The sequence below is a fragment of the Pteropus alecto genome, unplaced genomic scaffold (assembly GCF_000325575.1).
Source record: "Pteropus alecto unplaced genomic scaffold, ASM32557v1 scaffold1998, whole genome shotgun sequence".
Taxonomy (NCBI): Eukaryota; Metazoa; Chordata; class Mammalia; order Chiroptera; family Pteropodidae; genus Pteropus; species Pteropus alecto.
The window spans coordinates 173,958-192,034 of record NW_006441590.1 but is presented as its reverse complement, the minus strand read 5'-3'; the positions used below and the strand labels follow the sequence as shown (position 1 = coordinate 192,034).

The window sequence follows — 18,077 nt, the reverse complement described above, 5'->3', positions numbered from 1 at the left end:
TGTTCACATGGGTCTCCGCCCAATGACCCCGACGCCCTTGACTGAAAAGGCCGTCAGGTCCCCGAGGCTCTTCAATGTCCACTCTGTTGTAAATGAAGTGTCACCTATGCGTGTGGGGTCTGTGTCGCAGCTCTGCTCTCTCCCCGACTGGGCCCCTGGGTCGTCCAGCCTACTCCTATGCCACACTCGCTGTTGCAGAAAATAAAAACTAAATTTATAAAACAAATGGCACAACTAAAATAAGGAAGTAACAATAAACGGAATTTAAGTCCAAGGGAAATAAAAAAGTAGGAAGCTGGGAACTTAGGAAAGTGTCTGGTAAAGGCACCAGGGTATAAGGGGCCTGGAGTTCAAAGACCTTTTAGATTAGGTTCCACAGCCCTGATTTTCAGGTCAGCCCTGTGGGCCAACCCGTGCTTCTTTGGGTCAGAGACTTAGTCTAGAGAGTGTGTGTCGGGTCAAAGCATTCATGGAGGTGAGGAATTTCACGTGGCTTCTCCTCCTTTCAGCCTCAGGATTTCCTGGCCCAGGCCTCCTTCTGCCTCTGCCTGTTTCTCCACAGGCCCAAGCCCCCACACTCTGGTTGTCCCTGCCTCGCTTCGTGACCCAGAGATGCCACTGACCCAGCACCCGGGGCATCTGGAAGCTTCAGCCATCGAGAGAAGGGAGGTGCTGGCACAAGAGATTCCCTCCTAACGAGAGGAAGGCTGTTGCTTTTAAATGTCAGTAATGACATAGGTCACGTTACACGCGGTATGTATCAGGGAAGGCCATTGATTTTACTGCCAATTATTGAGGCCAGTTGCTGATTAAGAAATAAGCTGTCAAGATACGGATTGGCTGAGTAGAAGCGGTACTCATGGCCGCTTCTGTTTGCAGCGAAATAACATGGATGTAGGTCACTGCACGTGAGCCAGGTTTAGTTTGTTGTACTTGAAAATGGCAATGGAGTCTATTTTCACATACTCGGCTTGCAAAACACGTTCTGCCTTTATTTTGAATGCCATCGCTTAAAGCAAACAAGGAACTTTAGTCATGATTCCTCCGTATAAGACTTTTATTAATGCCAGAAATGAACTGGTAGAAACACAAATTTAAAGATCAGTGTGAGTGTGGGTACAAAGATGATATAAAAAGGGACTGAGGTGGCCTTGAGAGGACAAAGCCAGACCTGAGGGAGCCTTCAGTCTCGACTGGGACCCAAAGGTATGTATGATGCAGTTGATCCTTGCTCCACGGTATAGTGGCCTGGACGCTGACTCCCTCAGGCTCACTCCATGCCCATGTGGCCAGACTGTGTGCTGGGGCACAGGGCATCTCCCTCCCCAAGGAAAGCTTAATCTCCTAAATTCCTATGGGATTGTGGCCTTAGGGACTTGCAGGCTTGAGACCCCCTCGGTACCCCCTTCTGTACTGCTCAACTCCTGATCTGGAGGAATTTCCTAATAAAACGAGATGGAAGAAAACGAAAAACAAAAAGGAACTACAAAAAACGACGTGGAATCAATTGCTGCACCGTCCTGTATGTCGATTCCTAAATCTTCCAGGAAGGAATGCTCTGCCTAATACACAGAAATGTCATGCACACTTGACTCGGGATGGAGTCTGGGATGATTTCTGTTGAAAAATAAATCTCAGAACCTGGTCAAATCCACCAGAAAACAAGATTTACCCTGCACCATTTTGACTTACGGTGCCTTCTCAACAGCATACACTGCTGTCAACTCAAAAACTACTTGTACTTTGTATCCCTGAATCATTGTTTTTGAGTAGCCATCCATTAGCAGTTTTATCAAAGCAGGACATAACTGCATACACCCTGAAAACAAGGGCGAAGTCACCTCTTAAAAAAAAAAAAAACGAAAACAAAAACAAAAAAACAAAAAACAAAAAAAAAACAAAACAAAACAAAAACTAATCACTTCCAAACAAGTCACACCACTGAGGTGTAGATTACTTCGTGCAGCAAATGTGTCCCTGGAAATATTCTATAGAAACAAATTTTCTCTTTTTGTCAATTGGATGACATTTCACCATTGACATAAATTCAGCTTATTTTCTTTCCCATTCTATCTATCTTCAATCTGGTGTAGTTCTTGACACTTGGGCATGCAATTTTTCTGCATTGGCCTTTGTCAGGTACTCAGTGGTCTAAACACAGGTGGCCCCACATACGAGGAAGTGACCATCTATGGGAAATGGCAGTCAGCAGCCCTGGATAGTTGCCTGAGGCTCTGTGACTCTTTGCAAGTCACATAGGGAAGATGGCAGGTCTTTATGGGCTCTAGCCTCTGTGTCTGGTGACATAGAGCTGGCCTTGGGGTGCAGGGAACCCTCATGTTGCTCTGTCTAGGCTAAGAACTCAACTCGTTAAAGAACTCGGTGATTCCCCGCCCCGCCTCCCTGCTCCAGGAAGAAAATGGTGTCACTAGATCCTGCTGCTTCGAACATCAAACTTTTTTTATGATCCGAAAAACTAAGACTTTGGCATTGGCTTAACTTTAGGGCAGTCTGAAGCCCTGAATCTGTGCAGCAAAGCCTACAACTGCCCTAACTAACCCTGACTGTCATTGACCTGCCTGCCTATTTGAGCCAACCTCATATAGAAGACACAGTTGTCAGTTGAAATGACAGACCAGTATCTACTGAATATTCAGTTGTTCAGATCTGTGTTCTGGCCACAGGTGTTCAGAAAGATCAAGAAGGGGCTTAAACTCAAGCCCCACGCCTGAGTGAAACTTTCATCTGAGTCCCCTGAACCCCAGTGTCCAATAAAGGAAGGGGAGACACGACGCCCTCGTCACAAAGTGGGAGCGTTTGCGCTCTCAGGACCTGGTCAGCATTAAAGCAGAAGGAATATATCAGCCAGGAAACCTGAGAAAGCAACTCATTGGTTTTCGTTTTTTTCCTACTCATAACTCTTTATCACTAACAAGCTTGGGTCTGGCACAGGAGAGCCAGGGACAATTTGTGCCTTCCCAAGGTGGCAAAAATTCTGCCAGCATTACGTAGCTTAAGGGGAAACAACATTACAAGGGGACCACTCGGTCCAAGAATGGATTTCACACTAATTGTCGGGAGGTATTTCTAATGGTAATTACTGACTTCACTAGAGTTCCCCATTTGAACACCACTCAAAGAAACCCTGGCTTGACACACATACCTTTCAAGTATAAAAGCACCTGTTCAAAATCCTAAGAAAGGAAGAGGAGATGATGACTCATCTCGTGTCTGTACGTGTTTCCCACACGTCTCCGAGGTCGACCAAACTGAGGTCATTAAAATCCTCAGAGGCAGCGTGAGACGGTGGAATGAGCCTGCAGTGGGCAGTCTGGCCAACTCTATTCTCAGCCTGACTCTGTCTTGGCTCCATGAATGATCTTGGGCAAAGTGCACCCATCTCCTGTGGTTCTCGATTTTCTTTTCTTCGATGTGGGAGCAACAATCTCTGCCAAGTCGAGCTTCGAGGTCGTTCAGGGAAGAGAAGAGATGATGCATGTCAACCAGCATATGCTGGGAAAAGGCCAACAGCAATGGAACACCCAGCCACAGGTAGCTGCTTAACCTTGATGTCTTTAGAGCCACCGGTGTCATCTGATATGTTCATCATGTAGCCCGGGACTCGTTGCCCCTGTCACTTGAATTGTCTTTGGGGGGTAGAAATGATTCGTCTGCTAAAGTCTTTGGAGTAAGGAGTGCAGATTCTCCCACCACCGCTGGGCTTGCGGATGGGACAAAGAAGATGGCCTCCGGGGACTTCTCTGCTGAGAAAATTTATAATGTCAATGGAAGCACAAGAGAGAGGTCAGTTTCAAGGATTGGAGTCAACCGGGGTCTTCCTGTCCCATTAGCAATACTGGCTCCAATCTGCACTCCAAATTCTCCATTGGAGAAACTTTTAACCGAAGTCTCGGAAAAACATTCTCAAGTCTTGATTTTCTTGTTCCTGCCCTGCATGAATGAATGGAGTTGTCTGCATCCCAGTTGGAGGCTGTGGAGCCAACTCGAATTATCCCTGAGGTTCTGGGTGCAGACAAGTGTGGCCGGAGGATGAAACTGCTGCTACAGGTGGTGGTGGTGGGGGGTGGGGGGTGGAGTCTCTCAGAGCCCCCTCTGGGAGGGCATGGCTTCCTTCTTCTCTCCATTCAACGTGTACAAATCGGTCCTCTCCCCCAAAGTTTCTTGCCGAGCCTACGGAAATTACACATTCTCTGTGGGTCTCCACGTGCATTAACATCCCTGTGATTCTAGTGAAAGCAAACCGCAAAACAAGCCCCAGGCTGCCCTGTGTCACACGCGGCCCAAGCCCACCCTGCTCACACTCTGGATTGCCTCTCGTCTGTCCACTCCTGCTTGGTGTTCTGGAGAGCCTGCGTCTTCTGCTCATCCACTTGCACGTAGTCGACTTTGTGATCTTCTGAAAGAGGTTTCTTCTGAAAGGGGAAAACAGAAAGGTTTTCATTACATTGACTTAAAAATTGCGGAAACCGTCGGTCTTTCTAGGTAGGTGACCGTGTGATCAGGTATTTATTTGCTTCCCCTTCTTGGGTCGTTCCCTACAGAAGCGTTAGCATGCATTGTGTGCATGTGTAGAAATCTCTCTTCGCCTCTGCCCCCTTTGACTTTGCTCGAGCCATTTGACTTGCTTTGACTGATATAATATGAGTGGAAGTGACACGTGCCGATCCCATAGAGAAAAGAGGCACACACCCTGTGCTTATGCCACCTCTCTCTTCCTTTTCCCTTCCCAGGAGACCAGCACGCCTCAGATAGCTTCTCCTGCCTGGACCCCGGACTGAAGAGGACCTGGAACGCTGAGGCCCTGGCCTGTAGTGGATGGTCCCACTGGCGACCAGTCAAAAAGCCTCTCCTTTTCTGGAGAATCAGTTTGGGCTTTTGGAATGAAATTCAAGGTAAACGAGAAATGGGAGTTCATTCGGCAAAAGGAAGAAGAAGTCTTCCAGATTTTTTTCTGTGCGCGCGTGTGCACACACAAATCATATCGTACATCCTGTTCAGCAGTTTTTTTTTGCTTTTTTCATCAAACGATGCATCACTGGGCACAGTTTAGATTAAGACCATCCCTTGCTCAAAAATATTTAGCTGTTCTCCGCTGCTGACCATTCATTCATTCCATGGCTTACAGTGTGCAGTGAGCGACACTAGTGAGTGCCAAGTGTTGCTTACATGTATTAAGACATTTAATCCCCACAACGGGCATCGACATAGGTGCTATTCCTTCTGATCCTCACTTTGCGGACAAGACTACTACCCAAAAGAGTCCAAAGTGCCCAACCTGGCCTTTGGGGTCTGTTACTGAGGAGTTCCGATTCGAACTGAGAGCGCCTGTCACCAACCCCTAGGGTCTAGCCAAACTAGGTTATGACTTTTTCCCTCAGCAGGCCCTTCCTACGCCTGAAGTGCCCTTTACCTCGCTGTCATCTCTGCCAGAAAATTTTCTCGATGACCTTGAGGGTCTAAGTTTTGAAGGGCATGAATACTACTTATACATATACAGGCAGACCTCGGAGATACTGCAGGTCTGGCTCCAGACCACTGCGAAAAAGCGAGTATTATTATCAAGAGACTCGTAATCTTTTTGCTGGTGGATGGTTTTGCCTTCAGTTGGTAAAAAACAAACAAACAAAAAACAAACAAACAAAACGCAACATGCGTGGAGCACAATGAAGCGAAGTGTGAGAAAACGAGGTCTGCCTGTACAGCCAAAGAACATACCCCAGAGGGAATACAGCAGGATTTCTGGGTGGCAGAATCATGGCTGATTTTAATATTCTTCACTGCACATGTCTGTATGTTTAAGACTTTTCAAAGAGAACAAGCACAGTTGAATCATCAGAAAAATCTAAACAGAAATGAAATCTCCTGGGAATTCTGAGACATGAAGTCCTTCCTACCTGCTGTGCAGGGACTGGCGACACCGTATTGAAGTCCAGGGCTAAATAATCCAGGCTGCATTTCTTCTTCCACGTCACAGCACCACTGCTCACGGAGTTGGTTGTTCGGTGTCCATCCTAGAAACCAACATCACAGGACTCGGGTTAAGGATGTCTGGCCAGGCTGCCCAAAGGAAGGAGGGTGAGTCTTCACTTGAGCAGCTGCTGTTACACCCCAATAGACTGGTTTCATGAGACCCGTGAGTGACAGGAGGCATTTGAGATACAAAACAGCCAGTTCAGCCTTCACATGAAGCTCTACCTTTATTCACCATGGAAACAGTTGGCCAAAATCTCCCCTGAGAACTTGTTTCATGAATCTGACAGGTCCGTGAGACCTTAGAGATTAAATCCTGAAAAGATCAACCACACTTATTAAAGTCTAAAGTTCTAGCAAAGTCACCCCCGATGCATTGAAAGATACTTTACACAATACAAACAGTGATCACATGTGTGCGACACTCACTCATAGATTTACCACCGGAACCCATCAAGTGTCAGCTCCACTTCTATCAATTTCATTCCTTTTCCTTTTGAAATACAGTTTTATGAGGGTGTAAGCATCCTTAAATCACATATTATTTAGTTTTGCTCGTTTTCAACTTCTATCAATAGAACCATATGGTATTTTTGGTGACTTTAATTTTTGCTCCATATTCCATATGTCACACTCACTGACATCGATGCACTAGCCCTATTTCATTTTCATTGGGATAGATGATTGCGCTGCATAATTTATTGAACTGTTGCGCCACTAATGGGCATTTGCGTTCCTTTCCATTTGGGGCTCTTAGAAGCAAAGCTGTCATGAACATCCATGCACCTGTGGAAGGATTTCTATGGCGTGTAGCTGGGAGTAGAATTGCTGGGTTATAGGATGTGCGCATCTTTGACTTTCCTGTCACCAAACTATTTTCTAAAGGAGCTGTGGTTGTACCAACCAGGAGTGTATACGAGCTCTTATTGCTCCCCATCCTGGAGAACAACACTTGGTATTGTCTGACTTTTGAGTTTTCCTGACCTGATACAGGGAAAATGGTACCTTACTGTGTTTCAATTTTCCATGTTTTACTGATTTTTACATCGGAGTATTTGTATTTTTATCAATATTTCCTCATACATCCTGAGAATAATCATTTGTTGCTTATATGCATTGCAAATAGCCCATCGCAGTCTATACTTGTTCTTTTAACGTAATATCTCAATATTTTCCTGAGTGGCCTGGTCTTGTATTTTGTTTAAGGAATCCTTCCTATGCTGAGGTCATAATTTGTTTCCCCATATTTTCTCCTAATATTATAAAGTTTTGCCCTTCACGTTTAAGTAATAGTCTAGCCTAAACTTATTTTAATATATGGCAATAAAATAGGGATACGATTCATTTTTTTAACCCCACATAAGTAACCATCCTTTCCCCAGTGTAACTTCCGGTCATACATCAAGTTCCTATACGTGAACAGATGTTGAGTTTTATCAAATATCTTCTCTGCATCTAATGAGAACACATCATTTTTCTCCTTAGTATATTAATGTGCTTGACTGACTTAATAGATTCTTTAAATTTATGGTTATAATAGCTCATCTCTCAGAGAATATTGGTTACAATAATAGATTTTTAAAGAAACCTTTCTCCTGGCATCATTTTTGATTCCTCCAATCTGTTGGTTTTGGTCTCTATCCTTCATGCTAAAGCTTTCCTGAAATGTCTGATGAAATCATCGGCCGTCTGCTCATATTTAAGACTGAAAGACCAAAAAAGCTGATCCAAAGCTTTGAGTACATGGGTTGTGCTCATCAGCAGTGGAGCTCACTGCAAGGTCAACTCACTGGACGATTTTCTTAGCGAACCCCCAATGTCACGACCCAGGTCTTGCCTCTTGGGCTGCTCAGATAGCCCAGAGAACAGCCTTCCAATCTCCAGACTCAGTTGTAAATAAATGTCTGGTTGTCAACATTCTGAAAAAGAGGGGCTAAAGCAAGGGTTTGGGAATGGTCCTCAAATCCATTTTGCATATTTACTTAATCACCTTGTTTTTAGTATAGTATTTTTGGTCAAATGTGTCTTGCGTCCCGCCCCGCGGCCCCAGTACAGAGACCCTTTGTTTAACTCTCTCCAGAGACTAACACTTTGACTTTTCTCTGGAGTAGGAGATGGGAAGTCACAGCAGTAAACCTTCATGGAGTGGGGGAGGGGGATCTTGGACTGACCTGCTGCTTATGCAGACTTTTGACCACTACCCCTTCTTTTCCTTTCCCTTCTGCCCTACTTCCAGAACTAGGTGACATGGGCAATTCCTGAACCCCCCGGCTATTCTAAGTGGCTTCTTATCCCTCCCACAGTGTGTTTAGGATTTAACTTCGTTGGGTCTGATAAGTCATTTGCCATCCATCTGCTTTCCAGTTTCCAATATTACTACTACCGTCTTCTCCAATTCTTCATATCCTTGTGGGTTTATGCCTTTAACAAATCCCTTTACTGTGACTTTGGAGTACATTTTGGATGAAGGGAAAGTAAAAGCCTGTGGTCAGTCTGCCATCTTTACCAAGATGCTCACGAACAGATTCTTAAGTGTTAAAACCACTTCGTATGCCTGGGAGAAATCCAACTTGTTTGTATATATTCTTAACTTTGTGTAGCGTTGGATTTATTTTATTAAAACCTTCTTTACCACTTATTTTTTTAACAATTCTCCCATTTAAAGTATACAATTCAGTAGTATTTAGTATAGTCACGTATTTGTGCAAGCATCACTTCAATCAATTTTAGAATGTTTTCCTCACCCCAAAAGAAATCTTACACTCCTTAGCCATCATCCCCCAGCCCATCTCCCCAAGCTCTAGGAGCCACCACTAATCTAACTTCTGTCTCTATAGATTTGTTATTCTAGACATTTCATACAAGTGGAATCATAGGATATGTGCTGGCAGTACTGTGATGTCATAATATATATTTGGTCATTCAGATGACCAAAATATATTTCTCATATATATTTGGTCTTTGTCTACAGTTCCTGGCTCAGAGCTCCCCAAATCCTTGAAATTTCCTAAGTGCTGAGTGTGGCAAAGGTGTCTCTTGTTATGTTAATGAGTTGACTTTTGGACCCCTGGTAAGGATGGGGGCTGGCTGTCAGGAGAACCCCGCATATGATTAGAGGGTTGGAACTTTCAGTCCTATCCCTGTCTTATCCCTAGAAAACTCTAAAGGTTTCACACACAAAGTCAATAAACAAAAAATAAACAAATTCAACAAGGTTTCAGGACACAAAATCAACACCCCGAATTCAGTTGCATTTCTATACACTAACAAGGAACAACCTGAAAAGGAAATTAAGGAAACAATTTCATTTACAACAGCATCAAAAAGAATGAAATATTTAGGAATGTATTTAACCAAGGAGACAAAGATTCGTATACGGAAAACTACGGAACGTGGTTAAAAGAAAGTAAAGCACACATAAATAAATTAAAAGACATCCTATGCTTGTAGATTAGAAGATTTAATTATTGGTAAGATTACAACATTAAGCAAAGCAATCTGCAGATTCGAAGCATTCTCTATGAAAAATTCCAATGACTTTTTTTTTTTTTTTGCAGAAATAGGAAAGCCCATCCTAAAGTTCACATGGAATCTTACGGAACCCTAAATAGCTAAACCAATCTTGAAAAAGAAGAACAAAGTTGGAAGACTCACACTTCCTGATTTTGGCACTTGCTATAAAGCTATAGAAATCAAGACAGTGTCATACTGGAATGAGGACAGACATATAGACCAATGGAACAGAATAAAGAGCCCAGAAATAACCTTCACATTTACGGTCAGTTGATTTTCAATGAAGGTGCCAAGACCATTCAATGGGGAAAGGGCAGTCTTTCCAACAAATAATGTTGGGAAAACTGGATCTCTATATGCGAGAGGTGAAGTTAGACCCTAACTTTAGACCATATACAAAAATTTATATTTTTCAAATTTATATTTATCAAAAAGGATCAAAGACCTCAACATAGGAGCTATAACTATAAAACTCTCAAAGAAAAACAGGGGAAACCTCGTGACATTGGATTTGGCAATGATTTATTGGATATAACACAAAAATCACAGACAATAAAAGAAAGAAAAAATTGGTTTCATCAAAATCAAAAACTTTTGTACGTATAAGGGCAGTATCAAGACAGTGAAAAGACAACCCACAGAATAGAGGAAAATATTTGCAAATCGTTATCTGATAAGGGGTTTATATCTATAAAGTATTTAAAAAATTATTTGGAAGATTTTAATTTCCTTTCTAGTTTTCTACATTTCAACGTTTTTACAGGGTTTTTAAATCTAAAATATCTAAAAGAAATAGTACATTATACACACACATTATAATGTATTTTTTTAAAAAACAAAAAAATCCTTCTACAACTCGATAATAAAAAAAAACAAACAACCCAATTCAAAAATGGGCAAAAGTGTTGATTAGCCATTTCTCCAAAGACATAAAAATGATAAATAAGCACATGAAAAGGTGCTCAACTTCACTAGCTGTTAGGGAAATACAAATGAAACCCACAATGAGATACCATTCCACACCCGTTAGGATGGCTGTTACACAAAACAAACAAACAAACAAAAAACAAAAAGAGAGAGTGTCCATGAGGATGTAGAGAAATTCGGAACCATTCTTCGTTGCTATTGGGAACATAAAAAGGTTTCCCCACTGTGGAAAACAGTTTAGTGGTTCCTCCAAACTCAAACATAAATTACCATGTGATCCAGCAATTCCCCCTCTAGGTATATATCTGAAAGACTTGAAAGCCAAGATTCAAACACATACTTGTACACTGATGCTCATAGCAGCATTATTCGTAACAGCCAAAAGGTAGAAACAATCCAAATGTCCACCAACAGATGAATAGATAAACAAAATGTGGTTCCTGCGTACAATGGAGTATTAGCTTTAAAAAGGAATGAAAATTCCCATAGGGATGAATCTCGAAAACCTTATGCTAAATGAAAGAAGGCAGATGCAAAAGGGCAAATAGTGTATGATTCCGCCTATATGAAGGACCCACAATAGGCAAATTGACAAAGACGAAAAGTAGGACAGAGGTTACTAGGGGCTCGGGGGAGAGGGATTAGGCAGTTATTTGTTCAATGGGTACAGAGTTTCTGTCTAGGACGATGAAAAAGTTCTGGAAATGGATGGTGGCGATGGTTGCACAGCAACCATCTAAAAACGATTAAGATGGTAAATTTTATGCTATACGACTCACTACAGTAAAAAAAATTAAAAAAAACCCAAAAACAATCTGTAAAAGAATGTTTATAACAATTCATAATTATCATGAATACATAATCACGAATATATAATTGCCAAAAAACTTGAAACAATCCTAATGTCCTTCAGTGGGTGAGTGGATCAACAAACCCGCACATCCGCGCACTTGAATACTAACCAGCAGCAAAACATAAAAAAACTATTGACACGTGTCACGATTTGAATGAATCTCAAAGATATTACGCGGAGTGAAAGAAGCCGGTCTCAGAAGATGGAAGACTACACGAGCCCATTTATGTGGATTTTCGAAAAGGAAAAGTACAGTGATGAAGAACACATCAGTCGTTGCCAGGGAATGGACTTGTGGGGAGGATGTGACTATGTAAAGGTGAAGCGAGGGAGTGTCTTAGAGTAGCGCAGCCGTTCTGTGTCCTGATCGTGGTTCCACGAATCTATGCGTATGTTAAAACTCACCGCTAAAATAAATATGTCATGGGATGTAATGTATTGCATGGTAACTATTAACAGTACTGTATTATATATTTGAAAGTTGCTAAGAGTGGATCTAAGAATCTCTCATCGCAAGAAAAAAAATGTTAACTGTGTGGTGATGGATGTTAAACGTATTGCGGTAATAAAAATAAACTCACTGAACTGCACACCAGGAAAAGGTCAATTTCACTGTAAGATAATCTAAAAACTGAAGTTATTATAATATCATATAAAACTTTAATGTGAGATTAAGGAGTTCAGAATTCTATCATAAAAACCTTACAAAACTATTAAAGTTAAAGAGTGTGAAAACCCCATAGAAAAGAGATAACATAAATTGAAATCATGCTCATTCTTCTAAATTTTTATAAATTTCACAACCCAAGTTTAAAGTAACTAAAGAAGGATACAGTAATAAAACAAAACTCGTATTTCAGCCCCTGGCCTAAATTTTTACATTCAGATCAGAACTTGTCCTCAAAGAAAAAAAAATAACGCATAGGATTATGTGCAAAACCCAAATCGAATTATTTTAGTTCTGTCTACCACATAGGATTGCTGTGTGGGATGAGTGAAATAATGTAAATCAAAGTCATTTGGAAATCTCGAATAAGTGAAGTTAAAAATAAAGCGCACGATTGAATGAGATGGGACGGCCTTTAAAAACACTTATATGGGGGAGAGGGAAAATAAGAAAATAAAATGCTAAAAAATGTATGTATATATAGTATGAAAAAAAAATAAACTGGCATTTAAAAAAAAATTAAAAAATAAAAACACTTGTATATGGTGGTTCCCTCACAGGAGTCACTTCCTTTGGCTAGTTATTCTGGGCTCGTGATCTACTGTGTTGTATTACCTAGCAATGAGCAGAGACAGTCGTTAGGCAATGATTATAAACTTAGGCAAGAAATCGACCTTTAACCATGTTGTTAATGAAACGCTGCTCTTTCTCACAGCCTCCAAGATCAGGAATGGACTGCTAGTGCCTGGAATGACTATGCACTTGCTTCTCTTCGGTTATACATTCACTTCCCTTTTCTGTTCTCTGGAGACAGAGCACAGCTGGTCAGCATCCTTTGTAAGAGTGTTTTCTTCTACCAGTCTCCCAAGGGCCATTACTAAGTGTGAAAAACATTGGGAATATCACAGCAGATTTGTACATGAGTCACTTTCCAACTGCATATGGTTAAGTGCGCTTACAGCACAATTTGTATCAACTAGAAAGGCAAAACGAAGCATTTAACGACTGCTTCAGTGGAGATTACCGGTTTTAGATTTTAAATCGCTTATTATCCTCACGTATATATGGAAGGGCAGAAGAATTATCTTCTCAAAAGTATAGTCGCGTTTGCCTTGAAATTTGTCCTTCTGAGATCTCTTTTCAAAATTTCATAGTTTAAAGAGGAATTCTCTCCGGAGAATTGCCTGTAAAGTACCAACATTTTTTAAATTGCGGAACGAGCGCAAATCTGGCTCAAGTGCCTGATTGATTCCCAGAGGTGCTGAACGCCCCTCCTTCTCCCTTCAAAAACTCATACTCTCAATAGAATCCAAGGTCAAGAGAATAGAAGGGACATCAGAGGACAGAAAGAGATTAGGACTCTTGAGCTGTAAATGGTTAATCAAAGGACAGAGAAGTCAGGTCTCTATCTACTCAGATCTACAAAAGACCCTGTAACAGGACTCTCCGGGAGACTAAGACACATCCACAGCCTAGGACACGGTAGCCACCTCTCAGTGGGGTTCTAAGTGTCTCATCCTTTGGAAAGGTTCAGAGACAGTCAGGGTAGGGCCACTAAGTAGTCTGGTGGAAGGATCCATGCCATGTGTGTTTTCAAAGCTTAGATTCTAGATACCCGGGGAACTGCAAACCTATTGGGGTCAAACAGGATATCATGGCCCTGGTGCCAAGGACTGCTGACATTTCCATTTTCCTATTACACGTGCCTCAGCCTTGGGTACTCCTGAAATACTGTGGTCTCCAAATGGTACAAGAGCTGCACATCGCAGGAAAGAAAACCAGCCTCAAATATATTTGTTTGCAGTCTGGAAAACACTGGAACCTGGTTATTACAGCCGAGTGATCACGTTCAGATTGCATGGGGCTTTCTGAAGTCTAATAAACTCATAAGAATATTGATTGGGCCGAAGAAAAATAAGAGTATGAAAAATATAGGATTACCATTCGGATGTAGATTTCGTCCTCTTTTCTGGAAGCAGAATTGGCATATCTTGCAGAACTAATGCTATTTCTTTCTGGAGGGAGATAGCTGGTCCGAGTGCTAAGAACGAAAAATATAGGTGAGGTCAAAGCAATGTCTTACAGCTGCTCTGAAAGCCAGCCAGGAACTGACATGGCCCCCGTGGGGCTTCCACCCTCCCCTTCCAGATACAACTTCCTTCTGTCCCACTCTGGGGCAAATGACTCCTAATTCTCGAAAGCTGCTTTTTCCAGGCCCTCCATGTGACACAGTTCATGAGCTTTCTAGAAAGAGACCAAGGTATCATATCATTTAGGGGAAATAAAAAAAAACACTCCTTTGGGGCTCTCTTGTGTCCATTCAAAGTCACCGGGAAAAGTAAGGAAGTGTGGCCACTTTTTCCGATGGGATGAGGACAAGATTGTGAATCGACGCTCATCCCTCTCCTGAGTCAGAAGCACAGACTGAGTCTCTACGGTCTTGGCTGAAAATATAGCTCATCGCAGAATTCTGCTATTCAAAGTGATTGTGTCCTTTGGCATTTAGAGGGAACCAAGAAACTTCTGGAACAAGGCTCAGGACTCTGAAAATGCAGCTTCTAAAAGATGAGACTAGAGAGTGCAGATACATTTTGAGGTTTGTCCACCAAGCCCGTGAACCATCCCTCTTTCTCTGAGAATTCGCTTCTACTTGGTTCACAAAGTTGAGCTTTCTGGAAGCCACGTCAGTACGACTGGCCTTCCCCTGAGCCATAGTCGATTCCACTCACGCTGGGGTAATATAATGCCCTCTCACAGGAACTGTGAATCGGGATTGAAAAGAGCCTGTCTCTGTGGGTACTGGAACTGTGTGGCATGTAAATAAGCTCAGGAACTATGGTACTAGTGATCTTTGGCCATGAGGATGGCGCAACGAAGGAAAGAGTTCTCCAGAGAAAGAGGAATGAACAAATGTGAGAAGGATTCCTGGGGTTCCCGGCGGCCCTCTCCTTCCTGATCCCAGTATCCTGGGAGATTCAATTATATTCCTTCCTTTGTGATCGGCGAAACACTTCTGGCTCGTGATAATAAACCCCAAGTGGGCTTCAACTACATTCAATCGGAGAGGCCTAACTAAGACCTATGGGAGTGTCAATGCTAAATGAGGCCCCTTCGAGCAATCAGAGACTTACCAAGGCGCGGTGTGGGTCCTGGTTAGAGACGCATGTTCTCGAATGGTAGAGAAGCTGTTCTGGTCCGTGGGAGGTAGTCGCGCTATAAAGTAACACACAATATCCAATAGAGTCAGTTCTCAGGAGTTCAAGGCCAGAATCTAAAGACTAAAAAACGACGACGACGTTCCACTTACCGACCACACCAAATTCAAATTTACTAACAAGCAGCACTGATGATGAGTGTGAATCTCATTGTCCTACTCTTCCCTGCCTCACTGGGAGGAGAGAGGACAACTCGAGCAAACATTACCAGCTGGAGGTTAACGACGAGGCAATACATTTAGTCAATATACAATTATTAAGAACTCATTATATGTCAGGCACGGTTCTAGGTGTTAGAGGCACAGTATGGATAAAACAGATGAAAGCCTCTGACTTTAGTGAATACCAGTGCCTCCAGCCCACTCGATATGTCTGCCCAAAATTGAAATTTTACCTTTCTTAAGCGCAGGCAGAAATGATCACCCAGGTTCTAGTCTTCGCCTCCAGTCCATGGTGTCTGCCTCATCGTCCTTCTGCCTAGAATATTCTCCCCCCTCTGCCCGGTGAGTCACCTCGAGACCTCGGCTGATTAGGAAGGCCTTCTTTGACCTCCAGACAAGAGCAGACTCCACACCACAGGCTCTCGTGAGTTCCTGTACTTGCCCTGTACAGCATTCCCCGTTTGTGATACGTGTATCTGTGATTATCTGATCCAGGTCTAGACTTACTGGGTTCTGGGAGGACAGGCGCTTTTCTGATTTGTTCATTGCAGTAGCCTTGGCATTTAGAGAACCACCTGGCATCTGACCCTCATTCCGCCTCAGTGGCCCACCTTGCTGAGTTGCTCACGCATGTAATTCCTCAATCATTGCCTCGGCCGGGTTGCTTTTGTATCTTTCCTCCACTAGATTATGTAAGTCGAGACAGTTTAACTACTCCTCCCGCCCTGAATATCACTAAAGCCTAGTACAGTAACTTTCCTGCTGCTCCGTTTCCTGGGAGCCTCAGACCTGGGCAAGGTGGTCAGCTAGAAAGGTCTCTCCTGACGGCATGACACCCTGGCATGGGGTTCACCGACCGGCCGCCTCCCGGCTTCACCACCAGCTCTCTCCCGGTCGGGCCCCATGGTCCATCCCTGCATCCACCCTGCCAGAAAAGCAGCTTCTCCTGGCCTAGGCGTCCACCTTCACACCCACCAAATGACTCTCCAACCCCAAGTCCATTTGTTATCTTTATGCCTTTGATCACCAGGTTCTAGAGAGCTGCACTGTCCAGCAGGGTAGCCACAACCACATGTGGCGATTTAAATTAAAATGTATTCAAATGAAAGAAAATTGAAGATTCCGTTCCTCAGTTACACTAGCCACATTTCGAGTATTCGATGGCCACATTTCCATCATCACGGAAAGTTCTGCCGGACAGCACTGCTAGAGAAAATGAATCGAACAAAACAATAGTACATACCTCCAAGTTACAGGTCCTTGTTAAATTGTTTCTGACCAGAATGAATGGTTATTTCCTCTGAACCTCATAAGACAGGGTCTGTTCTCCTATTTAGTACCGACTTCATAATTCTTCTTCTTCCAGATGGTTTTTGTATATCTTCAGCCCCCTCACACTGAAGAACCCTCCTTGCTTCCTCATCATTCATCCCACCCAGCGTCTCGCACAGCGTTACGCACACGGCAGACGTTGTCAATGTGACTTGACTCAAACTGAAGGGGTGAGACTAGGACACACCGGGCGTGAGTAAGGGACTTAGCTGCCAGCTGTGGGCACTGCCAGCTGAAGCAGTAGTTTTTCCGAAGGGCAAAGAGAGGTGGGAATGTACCAGATGGGAATGTCAGAGGTCACGGTCATTGGATCGGATATTTCTTTGGAATCACACGGCCCTACTGAGCAGGTGATAGTGCGCAAGGATGAAGTTAGAAAGTTACTGTGACCTGCTTTTCTTCTATCCCTTTTCTCCTTCCCTCTGCCTATCCGTGCTGCTTAGCAGACCAGAAAAGCTGCCTGAGATAAATGCAGATGCTTCAAGGGGCTCTGTGCAAATAGGAGCCAGACCGCTCACTGCCAAAGTCCTCAGCCCCCCCCCCACCCCGAACACCTCTGCTGATAGGCAAACACAGAGAGTCGGCGAGTGCTAAGTTGCACATAACCAGGTCTGACATTCAGAAATTAGTGTCAAAGGCCATTTTTGGCTGTTTTACAGGAGGAGGGCACTGTGTTGACATTCGAGTGCTGTTTACGTGAAGAGATGTCAGGGAGGTTCTGCTCCCAGCCATCATCGCTCACTTCTGGGTCTTTGTTAGGGATGCAGCCAAAATGAGCCCCCTGGAACGAACTTGGCCTTGTAGGCTGTATTTCCAGGGCCATGGTGTCTGTAAGTCCCCTGATTCCTTTAATTGTGATGATCTGGGGCAGCAAGGTTCCCCAGCCCTTCCCTTTTGATCCTCGCTCTTATACTTCCCAATCCTCTAGAATGGTTTCTCTAGTGCAGGGGTCCCCAACCCTCGGGCTGCAGACCCGTACGGGTCCGTGGCCTGTGAAGAACCAGGCTGCAGACAGGAGTTGAGTGGCGGGTGAGGGAGCAAAGCTGCATCTGTACTTGCAGCCACTCCCCAGTGCTAGCATCATCGCCTCAGATCATCGGGCATTAGATTCTCATAGGAGCACCGGTCCCTGGTGCCACAAAGGTTGGGGACCGCTGCTCTAAGGCTTCCTTCCCAGAGAAGGTCGGGAAGGAAATTTTCACATGGCTGCCAGGCCTTGCACCCCTCTCCTGCACAGTAGTCCTGCTCGAATGGCTTACCTTTCCTCTCAGGCTTGAGATCTCTATTCACTGGGGGAGGCTCCATGTTTGCAGGCAGCATAGGCAGTGGGCTAGAGAAGCATCCTCCGTTCATCGGGATGTAGTCGTCAGAGTTGCACTGGGGTTTGGGACAAGGCGGGGCGGGCAGGGGGCCCATGG

General features: G+C 43.7%; 1 protein-coding gene across 1 annotated transcript in view; it reads right to left on the bottom strand.

Annotated features, from left to right (window-relative positions):
* Positions 1–4,316: 4,316 nt before the first annotated feature.
* GAB3 (GRB2 associated binding protein 3) overlaps positions 4,317–18,077 on the bottom strand; it is a 78,135-nt gene continuing 64,374 nt past the window's right edge. Inside the window, exons 6-10 of the mRNA XM_006918830.1 lie at positions 17,919–18,036; positions 15,083–15,164; positions 13,893–13,992; positions 5,916–6,032; positions 4,317–4,433 (exon numbers count right to left, since the gene is read on the bottom strand). Of these exons, the coding sequence (XP_006918892.1) occupies positions 4,317–4,433; positions 5,916–6,032; positions 13,893–13,992; positions 15,083–15,164; positions 17,919–18,036 (534 nt within the window). The remainder of the gene's footprint in view (positions 4,434–5,915; positions 6,033–13,892; positions 13,993–15,082; positions 15,165–17,918; positions 18,037–18,077) is intronic.